General features: G+C 41.5%; 1 protein-coding gene across 3 annotated transcripts in view; it reads left to right on the forward strand.

The window, feature by feature from the left end:
• The window catches only part of nr6a1a (nuclear receptor subfamily 6, group A, member 1a), an 89,586-nt gene extending 77,922 nt beyond the window's left edge, over nt 1-11,664 (forward strand). For all 3 annotated transcript variants that reach the window (XM_071481808.1, XM_071481807.1, XM_071481809.1), the window contains 5 exons: nt 562-792; nt 2,099-2,353; nt 4,546-4,667; nt 4,763-4,915; nt 6,204-11,664. In XM_071481808.1, coding sequence (XP_071337909.1) covers nt 562-792; nt 2,099-2,353; nt 4,546-4,667; nt 4,763-4,915; nt 6,204-6,334 — 892 coding nt within the window. In that variant the 3' untranslated portion in view covers nt 6,335-11,664. The remainder of the gene's footprint in view (nt 1-561; nt 793-2,098; nt 2,354-4,545; nt 4,668-4,762; nt 4,916-6,203) is intronic.
• Nucleotides 11,665-12,116: the final 452 nt, after the last annotated feature.

Genomic DNA, 12,116 nt, shown 5'->3' on the forward strand with positions numbered 1-12,116 from the left:
CAGGCTTAGTGATGATAGCAAACACAAAGAACTCGCAGCACTATCTGCTGCCCGCGTTATGGAGACGAGTGCATTGTCTATCTGCACTCATCAAGGACAAATATTGTCTAGATGCTTGCATGACGGTTTTTATTTTAGTCTCATTTTGTATAAACATAAGGTTTATCTCGGCAGCCTGGTAGCTATTCAGAGGAATGCTTGTGTTATCAAATTAAATCTGAGCTGAAATGAAGAACAAAAACAGAGCAGCGGCAGCTCTGGTATGCAGGTACAACATGAACTGAAAAGTTTTGTCTACAAGTTCCCAGAAAACTTTGCAAAAACTGTTAATAAAAAGAGAACAGAGCTCCACCGTGCTGTCCTAGATAAAGGTGAAAGGTCATAAACTTTAAAGGAACAGTGTGTATGTCCAGAACAGAGATATGCTGGGTCTGGGATGTGTTTAGCCAAGCATAGCAGAAAGAAATGGACCAGGGTGGTAAACAAGTGTATTTATCAAAATTCCTTTAATATTAAAACAAATGAACATGTGTGTAACCTTTGACCTCTGTGTGCATCCAGTCGCTCTGTGGAGATGAACGGCTACACGGCCGCCCTCAGGGACCAGTACATCAACACCTCCATGTCCACACACTACCAGCTACTACCTCACCTGTTCAGCTATGCCGCCCAGTCTGGCCTGCTGGCCACCCAGCCCCGCAGCCTCTACCCACAGTCCCACCCGCTGGTGCTGCAGCTGGTGGCTGCCGAGGACCTGGCCCCCCTGGCCACACCTATGCTCATAGAAGACGGGTAAGAACATGTCTCACACACAGACACACACACACATTATTGGAGGTGTCTCCCTAGTGTATATGCTGGTAGATGTTCTGGCTGTTTGAGAGTTTCTTTAAAATGAAACTTCATTTCACAAAAAAAGCTTTGAAACGCTCAGTATTGTATTTGTTAATTACTCAGCTGAATTCTGCTAAATGGTTTTAATAAACGTCTGAAGGTGCTTTGAATTCAGCTGCTGGTGTTTTGTCTTTATCTGTGACTCAGCCCACGTAGAGGTTTGAAAAATGTGCTGAAGGCTGAGCCACCTGCAGACTGGGCTCCATATAACACCCTGGAATGTGTGTGAGAAATGTTGTGTGTGTGTAACATGGAGCCAGTTCACAAATGTCAGTGTGACAAGGACCAGAAAACAGTCCGGAGCCACCTAGTGGAACAGTTCACCACTGCATGTTTTTAGATTTAAACTTAAAGCTCCATCCAGTCTAAATGTAGATGTCCATGTGTTTGTGATTATAAAGCAGGTCTAGGTTCTATATTAATACTGTGAAAGTATCAAAGCCTCAGTCCACAGAGAAATGCACACAGCCTGTATTCAGAAACTGAGCCTTAAAACCAGCCGTGAAGACTTCTGGAACTTTGTGATGTCACAACAAAGCAGTCACTGCTCTCAGCCACACCCCACCCACCTGGACCCACCATCCAACCTTGCAGGATTTGGTTTCTCTGAGTGTTTACCGGAAATCTGCTGTATCATATCACTAAGCAAAAAGTCAGATCAGAAGAGAGACTCAGATCCTCTCTTCTCATTGGCTGACTGACTTGACTAGAGCTGCAGAGAGAAGCCTGAGAGAGGAGATGTAAAACTACACTGAGATGGTTTTTGGTTCTTAAAACCACAAACATATCTTCTGATGGAGATCAAAACTTCAGACAAAAGTAAAATATTTTAAGAGCTTTTTTTTACATCACAGCCAAAATGGCCAATAGAGCAGCAATGCTTAATTTCCACTACCCAACAGGCAGTCAAATGAACCTGGGTATGAGTCACTGCCTCTGTTTCAACACATTTAGTAAACAGAAAACACAATATAGAAGGAGAACCTTAGTATCTGGAAAGTTGCCTAATAATTGACAATCTGTCATTGTTCAATTTTAGGTGGTTTTTTTTGTAGTAAAATTGTGGGTGTGGCCATTTTAGCCTTAAATATGTCATCAATCAAATTTCCTGTCAGAGCTGATCTGGTTTTATGCAGTAAGACAGTATTGACATCATATATAACACAGCTCTCATCCTTCTCCTTTGTTGTTTTGTGTGTCGCAGGTACAAAGTGACACAGGTGGAGCTCTTCGCTCTGCTGTGTCGCCTGGCGGACGAGCTGCTCTTCCGCCAGATCTCCTGGATCAAGAAGCTGCCCTTCTTCTGCGAGCTCTCCATAGAGGACTACACTTGCCTGCTCAGCTCCACCTGGCAGGAGCTCATCCTGCTCTCCTGCCTGACCATCTACAGTGCCCAGATCTTTGGAGACCTGGCCGACGTCACCGCCAAGTACACGCCGTCTGACGACGAGCTGCAGGGGTGAGTAAAGGGGCAGCAAGTCAGGGAGGGAGGAAAGGTCAGAGAGCTTGGTTAGAGCTGCCCTTAGGTGTTTTTTAAGCTCTTATTTTTTAGATTTGGACAAGAATGATGCTCAAAACCATGAAAAATACAGTGGAATTATCCATGTGTAGCAACACTAACCCTCTACATTTAGTTTGTAACCATCAAACAAAGGACATAGGTAGAGTTTGACTTTACTTAAAGCTGCACTGGTCGAATGACTGTGTGTAATGTGAAAGGATCTCAAAGGAGTTTTAAAGGAGTTTTAAATCGAAAGCAACTGGACTTGGTTATTTGTCTAGGAAGACGTTTCACCTCTCATCCAAGAGGCTTCATCAGTTCTTTCTCGCACCTGACCAGGCTGGGACTGGTCCAACTATCTGGTGTGGAGACCCAGGTATTTAACCTCTGGGAGGGGTTTCAAAAGGCTGATGATGTCATTGGTTCCCTTTGTGCTCCATGTGCCAACGACAGTCGTTAGAGTGACTGTCTTGGTGGAGAGTTGGTTTCGACTTCGTTAGAGCCCTATTGTGTTATAACGACAGTCGTTGGAGTCACATGCCACTTGTGAACAGTTGTTTCTCTTAGAGGTTAAATTGTTGAATCTCCTGGGAAGGGATGGAAGGGCAGCATTGTAAATTGGAGATAGGTGGTGTCTGAGGCCTCCTCCCCAAGCCATCTATGTGAAAGTAGAGAAACCATCCCTCAACAGGGGAGGCCTTTAGCAGCTGACATTGATATCTCCTTCAGGAGTCGGCGGACAGGAACACAACTCCAGTTTAATGCTAACGTTGGTCTGTGTCTACTGGATGTGTAGATTGATGACTGCTACCAAACATGTTCATGGCAACTTTATAAGGACTGGATATCGAACGTGTCAATAACCCATCGATACTTTTATGGACCAACCCAGTTGTTTTGATTTTATTGAGGATCCATGCCTCATTATAGAAGGAGTCAATGAGTAAATCTCATCAGCGTAGGTGAGCCAACCTAACCTGTTTGAACTAAGCTCTAATAATGCTGGTGATTGGTTGTATTTGAGTGAGTAAAGAGACTGGCCTTAGAAATAAAACTAGAATTTGTACCGTTATGTTAATTCTAATTTTCTTTTTGTTAAAATGGATTTGATAGAATTGCTACTGAATAAAGTATCGTTACTGAAAATCATACCCAGCCCTGATAACATGTCAATATGTGGCCAAAAAAGAGTAAATGGTGTTAGTTGACCAGCATCATCTACCAGACAGACCTGCACACCAGTGAGGTAGTTATGATATCTGTATTTACACAGAAAAATGACTGAAGAAATTACCCCCATTCATATGTGTTGCTCATATCTCACCTACAGTGACTCATGTTGCCTCCCACCTCTCTTTTGTGAAGCCATTAACATACACAAGATATTAAGCGTTTGATTTAACCTGCAGGAGCCTCACCAGTTCAATATTTCATATCAGGAACGAAGCTTTCCCCTCTGCAGGCCAGACATTCTACTCTGTGAGCTCGGTATCCCTGAGAGGGTTTGATATCCATCCCCAGCACAGCAGGGAATGTGTTGTTGTTGGCTGAGAGCCAGTGAAGTGGTCCGTGAATGGAGAACTCCTCAGGACAGAGCTGTGGCTAGCACGGCCTCACATGTGAAATACACACATATCCCATGGTTAGGTATAAAAAGGATGTAAATCAGAGCGGAATCATCTGACCTCATGACCCACATTTTCCTAATATACGGTGTTGTTGTGCCACTTCACTCAATTTGCCTGTAGTTTAGGAGTGAATATCTGATTTACAGTGGCAGCACTGAAGTTTGAAAGTGAGATTAGAATCGTGAGAGCCTGAGAAACAGGTTTGATGAGTGGAATTAGAGTTTCTTTTAAAAAGCAGTGGGATCAGGAAGACATTTGTTAAGCTTGTTCACTCGATCTGACGTGTTCCCTCCCTCATTTTTGCCTTGCTCATCGAAGCACAGAAGATAATGATGTTTAGGGGATTTTGCCTACTTTTGACATGCTCCTCCACTTCATCACAGTAAACCTAAAACTAATTTTATCCTCTGTTTTGTTTGGAGAATAAAGCTTTAAAATGAAACTAAGCCAAAACCCAAAGAGACAGTCGTTTACTGCGACATGTTTCCAACTTTACTGACAAGCCTGTGTATGATCCCTCAGCTTCAGTGAGGACGGGATGGAAGTCATGGAGAGGTTGATATATCTGGTTCGCAAGTTCCACCAGTTGAAGATCAGTAATGAGGAGTATGCCTGTATGAAAGCTATCAACTTCCTCAACCAAGGTAACAGCACAAGGTCTACTGTTACTGTCTCCAATTTTTATTTGACCCCACATGTACCCCCCCATGACTCTCTCCTTTCATTCACATCACCGCAGATATCAGAGGACTGTCCAACACCTCCCAGCTTGAGCAGCTGAACAAGCGCTACTGGTATGTGTGTCAGGACTACACCGAGTATAAGTACCCACACCAGCCCAAACGCTTCCCTGAGATCATGATGTGTCTGCCGGAGATCCGCTGCATTGCAGGTAAGGCCTCCAAGTACTGAATAAAAACAAAGGTTCATTATCTGTGGCATTTAAAGGAGCAGCTATTCTGTAAGTTTTGCTATTGCTACATAGCTAATGTTAGCATTAACTTAACATACTTTAACCTCATGTATTATAAACGCGACAATGGCTAAATCTCTTGTCTAGCGACAATCACTACCACCCACTCTCAGTAAAAAAACCTTGTTTGGCAGCAGAACTTAGAAATAGCTCCTTTAATGCCTCTGTTGTCTATGTTGCAATGAACACAGCTGCCTCTAAATGCAGTCAACTCCAGATGTTCCTCCCTCTACTCCATCTTTGAGAGGGTTTCTATTCATGGTTACTTAGCAAGTAAAATAGCAGCCATTTCCTATGGACAATACATTTTCATAACACACACACACACACACACACACATAAAATGTATAATATACACACAACCTGTTTACATCTGTTGCTAAAATGCAATTTGTATCCAGATGATGAACAGTCTGTCCTTGCCTTTGCGTTTACACCTGTAGATGGACCTGTTTTTGTAGTGTTTTTGTAGGAATGTTGTACGGATTGTGTTTCCTCCTTCCTAAGATCCAATCCTAGAGCCAAACTACCTCCAGAAGTCGTCAGGGAGATCTGATCACAACAAATCTACACCTTGCATGAACTTGCATTTTTCCTTAACTCAATGAGGCGTAATCAGGTTCATACGCACAGGCCTGAATTTCTAACTCTACCAACATTTTAATTTGGTCCAAATTTCCTCTGTTTGTATCGTTTTTTTACCAGAAACTTGACTCCAGTTGCTTCAACTTTGCTGTTTTTTGATCCATGTTAAGTTCCTCTCTAGGACACTGAGCACTTCCTGCTCTGATGTTTCACATTGAAAACCTCCTGCAGCTCAAACGGTCAATCTGTCCCCATGCTGGTTGGCCTTTTTGAAATATTTGCGTGAAGTGTTGCGTTTTATTAAAAGTAACTTAACACCAAGAGTGGAAAAAACTGCAGAGTAGAAGCAGTTGAAACTAATTAGTGATAGAAGAGAGTAATTGTTTTAAAAAGAGAATCTGAAGCAGCAGAGTAGTGAGTATGATACGACTCGTTGTACTGTTGTTGTACCTTATGGAGTTTGTGTGGTAGGATTGTGTATTATGGTGAACTGACCATATGAGCCATTACAGTGCAGGTAATTTAATACTATCTGAGACTCATCCATTATCAAATTTATTCACAAATTAACAGCATATGCAAACTAAGCTAATGCTAAGCTAAACGTTGTTTTTGTTCACAGGGAAGCTGGTGAATGTCCCTCTGGAGCAGCTCCCCCTCCTGTTCAAAGCAGTCTTGCACTCCTGCAAATCCAGCCTGACCAGCTACAGGACCGGCCCGCTGCCCTGCGTGACCACCTCCGCCGGAAACTAGACCCCACCCCCGACCCCGCGAGTCAAGGGATTGGTCTCCCCTCTTGTGAATGTGACAAGCAGCTAGTTTGTTTTTTGTAACTTTTTTCTTTATATATTTATTACATGACAGAGCTGAATGTATGCTGATTTACACTGTGCACATGCTTCTGTACAAAACAAATGCTCATAGATGCATTGGTCTTTGGAGTTTACAAGTGTGTATCCAGTTTGCTCAATGTGTCAGTGTTGCCATTGTTAGAGCTAGACTTTAAAAGAGTTTATTTTATTCAGGCGGGGGCATATAGACACGTGATGAGTGTTGTGAGACTACCTCAGGAAGATGTTATGATGTTATGTATTTTCAGGTACCTTTTTTGCTGTTAAATGAAGAGTGGCCCAGTCTAAGACCAAATCCCTGTGGTTGCTTCGGCACCTCAATCAGAGACTGAACGTTCAAAGGAGCTGCGTAAATCAAAGATTGAAAAACAGTGTTTTGTTACACTGAAAATGCAAAATTAGTTAGGAAAATCGAGCTATTTTATCTGCATGGACTCTCAGACATCCTGCTAATGGGAGGTGGTCTTGTCAATTTAACATTCCATGAGTTAAGGTGACAGTTGTTGGATCTGTGGGATCTTCATTGAAAAAGGAGCATACGGGTATTTTTTTACAATCATAGACTGGGGATGTAAGGCTTTATTGCAGGGGAAGGTTTGCTGTTTTAGTTTTATTGTTTTCCTTTTTTGACCAAAGTGTTATGCAATGCTTTTTTCAAACACCCATTGATGGGTAGGGAGCTGATAGCTTCACAAAAAAGATTTCTTATCCATGAAGGATCAGGATAAGAAATGAATCAATCTGTGTCAGAGGGGAGAACCCTCTGCTGAACAGATGAGTATGTTGCCGGATTTCATTCTAAATGCTGCTAAACATGCACACATTCTTATGCACACATATATGCATAGCTGACGTGATTCCCAGTCTTAGCTTTTCCCTCCACTTCTCATCAGACGTCTTTTGGGCTCTGCTGCCTTTAGTTACGGGAGCTTGGTGCACTGCAGCCGGTTCTCATCAACTCGCTATCACCTAAGTTTAAGGTCCACGATACTGATGTTTGGTTAAAGTGGTTGTCCCGTGTAATGTTGACTTCTTTGATTTATTCAGAACAAACCAAAATCATGGGTCAGTAAAGGTATGTGGAACGAACAACATCCGGATCCAGATCTAAACAGAAGCCAGATGACGCCGAGGCCATAAAAGGCGGTGAACAGCCAGCGTTCATGGCATCTGGTTCATCTGAAGCTGGTGTAGAGCGCTGCTTCTGTTAGCTTATCCAGCCTCAACCGAAAAACCTCAGATTAAAAACCAACTGGTCTGTTCAAAAGTTCTACTGGCTACTTTTAGAGAAACTTGGACTGTGTTCAGGTCTTGCCAGGTCCAATCAAAATTTTGCACAGACCCAAGACCAGTAACAGATTCAAGTCCAAGCTGACCCTGATTCAAGGGGCACTACAAAATGGCGACCCAAGACCTGGTTCAGGTTTAGTGGGTAATGTTGGCTTAGACATAAACAAACCAAAAAGATGGCAGATTATCACTTTAACCTGGATAGAAGTGGATTCATTTTGATTGATCTGGGCTACGTCTCAATGGACCACAGCCAGGTTTAGAGAATTTAGGTGACTTACCTCTGGCTTGCATACCCTCTGTGACAGATGTGCACATTGTTTAAAAAAAGCCATAGAAAATGGTCTTTATTTTTGAAGTATGAGATGATCATTTCAAACCGCTTGAAGCGTCCTCTTGGATTTTTCAAGGTTTTAGCCGTTTCATGACATACGAACAATTTTGAAATGCAGATAAAATGCAGTCCTAGCAACGACTCTCTTTTTTGCACACGACGGTGAGGTTCGGAGACCTTGACCCTTGACCTCGGCCACTGCCCACCCAGTGTGTTCCTCTCTCTCAGGTCCCTGCCGACCTGGATCTAAACAGGGTAAAGTGAGTGTTATGTATTGCATTCAGGAGTTCCTCAGTGACCATGCTGATGTACTTGTAGTATTAGTAGGCGTAGGTTCCAGGACATTGTAGGTCCTCTGTAGACATTGTAGCCCCCCCCCCCCCCCCCTTCATTCAGTGAAAGTGGATGTAGTTTGAAGGTGAGACATGCAGTGTGGATTTTTCTCTCATTGATGATGGATGGAGCAGGAGGTGGTAGCTTCTCTCTCTCTCTCTGTTTCCACCCACCTCTCTGTGTACAGCCTTAACACCACCACCAGTCCAATGCAGTGTTCCTCTTTCAAACGTTTCAGTTAGCCTCTTTTCATTTGATTTTTATACATTTTCATGTACCTTTGTAGTTATTGTGAATGTTTTGGGTTTTTGTTGTTTTTCGCTTTTTTTCGGAGTGAAGACAGCCCTTGTCATTTTCAAAAATTTTGAATGAATTCTTTTTTTTTTTTTTTTTGGACATGATTATTAATAACTCATTCCTTGTCCACAGTGGTTTATGAAAAAAGTATTACTCAGGCGGTCTCAGCCACGTTTTATATGGACAATACTGACATTTTTGGAGTCTTTTATGTATTTTTGTTTGAAACATTTTACAATGCAAATGTGACGTTTCGGGGCCATTGTTGGTTCCAAACTTTAATGAAATTACGCTCAGTTTCTACCACCAGTGTTCACAGAGCAGCTGAGTCGGCTGTGTGGAGAATATAGCCTCTTTCCATATAATTGAATGTACATCATCCATCACACAGGCTTCTGAGGTTAAAGAGTCGTTTTACCCAAATTACAGGAAAATATTTTCTCACTCGCCTCTGGTGGTACGTCGCCATGGAGACAGTTTTGGTTTAAAGTTTTGAGATTTCTGCTTTCACCCCAATAAAATGGACATAGATGGAATTTAGTTTGTCGTGCTCACACTATTTTAAAAAATCACATTAAAAATTTTTGACTGTGTTTTCAGTGGAACTGCTTTCTAGAAAAGAAATAGTCCCCATGAAAACTGCCATCAGTGTGTTCAGTGAATATCAAGGATGCTGTTTCTGAAAGGTTTTTGTTGAAATTTTACACAGTAATTATTAGATATTTCAATAACCTGAGCAAATAAAAACCAAAACTATCTGCAGGGCTGGATCCCGAGTGAGAAATGTGTTTTTGTAATCTTGATGATCTGACCCTTTGATCCACATATTCTCAGGGAAAGATGCTTTAATGTAACAAAGATCTGAGTGATGTGATGTATCACGTTAAAGGAAAAATCCCCTTTAAATGCTTTACCACCACTAAGACACAACAACTACATTGCAGTTTGATGACAGAGATGTCAAAGTTAGCTATTTTTTTTCTAGAACTTCCATTTTGCACTGATGTTGAACAGGACCCGCCTCTCTGTGCAGAAACAGTCTGGGAAATGTAGGATGCTGCTAACTAGCTGAGAAAAGGTTCAGGGTGGCCAACAACAAAGTCAGTTGATCTCAGAGTAACTCCAGGAATGCACTGAACATCACAGACTGCTGAGATGTGACGGTGGAAGAGGATCTGAAGTGGGATTTTTCCTTTAATGTCACAGCAGATGCTAATCAACATTTAAAAAAAAAAAAAAAAAACTCACCATAGCTACCTTACTGCCACTGCTCTGACTTCCTCACTGGCATATTTTGATACACATGTTCTGAAGAAAGTGTTCTTTTTTTATTTTCTGTGCTTGTATTTTTTTGCAGACAAGGGATGTCATTTGCAATTTCTGTACTGAAACTACCTCTTTATTTGTAATCATGTTACTTTCAAATAGGTAATTTTTTTGTCTTATTTATTGGTTTCATTGCACCAATGTTCTGTTATTTTATGTCTCTTATTTCACTCAGTGACCTCGCAGCTTTAGAAACAAGTGCTGATGCCTGTTTCCCTCCTCTTACCTTTAATGCGTGAACATGTAGCCTCATATTCCTCTGTACCTCAGATTCGCCTGCTGTCACAATGGATTTCCTCTCATCTCGAGGGCGTTACACACCAAACGCTCTCAATCTCTCCTTTCAGGGATCCTGTTCCTCCTTTTTTTTTTTTTTTTTTTTTTTTTTTTTGGCTTTGTTTCATGTTAAATTTGAGTCGTCGTATTTCACTTCTGCCCTGTTGTTGTTGTGAGTCCAAACCAAAGATGAAAGAATGTCAATGACCATGTCAGATTACTGATTAAGCATTCATGTGATGCGTTCTTACTGCAGTGCTTTATTTTCCTGTCCTGACCTTTTTGAAGTACGTCTCGTTATCTTGTGAACGGCTGTTTGTTTTGTACACTGTATTCACCACATCATGATATGCCAGCATGTGTGTTTTCTTTCTATTGTGCTCGGTGATTGTTGTTCATTGGCGAGGCAGTTCAAGGTAACTTGGAGTGGTAACAATGGGGACTGCTATCATATCTGTCAATGCTGCTCGTGATTGATCATCAATCAGAGAATGTGGCTGTGGTCAAACAGACATCTCCTCCTGTTTACATGCTTTCACTTGCTCGTGTGACCCTGGCGCTGTGGCACGCGACCACAGACAGACGAGTGCAGCGTTATCACCAGGGCTGGACTCATTTGGCTCTGCCTCACTCACTGATATCAACGTCATCCCTCTCACGCATGATGCATGTTTTTATGAATTTATCACAGAGATGCCACAAGCAACAGTTCAAACACCAAACATAAGTTATTCTCCAAAATGTTCACATTAAACATCCATTAGATCCTGCAGAAATCATACTGCCTGCATATGTTCACATATTCATTTTTATATTGAACAAAAAGTAGCATTAAACTATGGATTTATTCAGAGTTTGGTCACCTGACTGCTTATTTTGACTCCTTTTTTAAAGGTGTCTCCATTTTTCCAGATCTCAGTAACCATAGAAAAGCTCATTATAACGAGTAGGAATTATCTTTTAGGAATCAGCTGCATTTTGCAAATTGTTTTTTTTGCAGCTGCGGTCAGAGAGGAACTTCCATCCATTTCCTGCAGGAGTCACTAATTCCCAGTACAGGCCAACCAATGTGTCCAACCCTAGTGCAGTAACACTGTGAGAACCCTGTTGTACAGGAGCACAAGAGGAGAAGAGTTTGGGGGGAAGTAAAAGAGTAAAAGAATCTCGACATATCTCAGGGAAGAAATCGATTTTACACACTGTCATCATCCGTGATCAGACAATGGAAACGCCTTCATGTTTTTCTCTTCAGAAATCTCTTGTCTGCTCTTGTTACTTTAACTACCTGTGAAGAATGTGATCCATTACGTGTTAAAAGCATGTTTAGAATGTGTTAGGACTTGAAACCAAATAAATGTGAACATTATGCAAGTGTACACAGACTGTCTACATTTATTCTGACTTTTCGACACAGCACTGAGGTGATCATAGAAACCGATGTGATGATAGCCCATTCAGTCAGTGATAGTGAGCTTATTGAGCCAGAACAAGGCAGAGGGTATAGAGCTGAGAGCTGCGTGGAATGGAGTTTGGACGTACTTGTCCCTGACCTGTTGCTCAGAACACATCACTGTGGTTTTCACAGTGAGATAATATCATTAAAATAAACACAAAAAGTGTTTTTGCCTGTTTTAAACATGCCACAGCCATTTATTTACTGCAAGGTTTTTATCTTGATGGGTTCATGTGTTTGGCTGCTGTTGTTTCACACAATACACAAGTAATTAAAAATATTGTTTGTGTTTAATATAGCTGTATTAAATAATATGTGGTATTTATTAATACTAATATACACTGTATTTAACAATCATCAATCTGATTTTTTTTT

The sequence above is a fragment of the Trachinotus anak genome, unplaced genomic scaffold (assembly GCF_046630095.1).
Source record: "Trachinotus anak isolate AG129_WGS33_773 ecotype Australia unplaced genomic scaffold, CSIRO_AGI_Tana_v1 ptg000008l, whole genome shotgun sequence".
Lineage (NCBI taxonomy): Eukaryota > Metazoa > Chordata > Actinopteri > Carangiformes > Carangidae > Trachinotus > Trachinotus anak.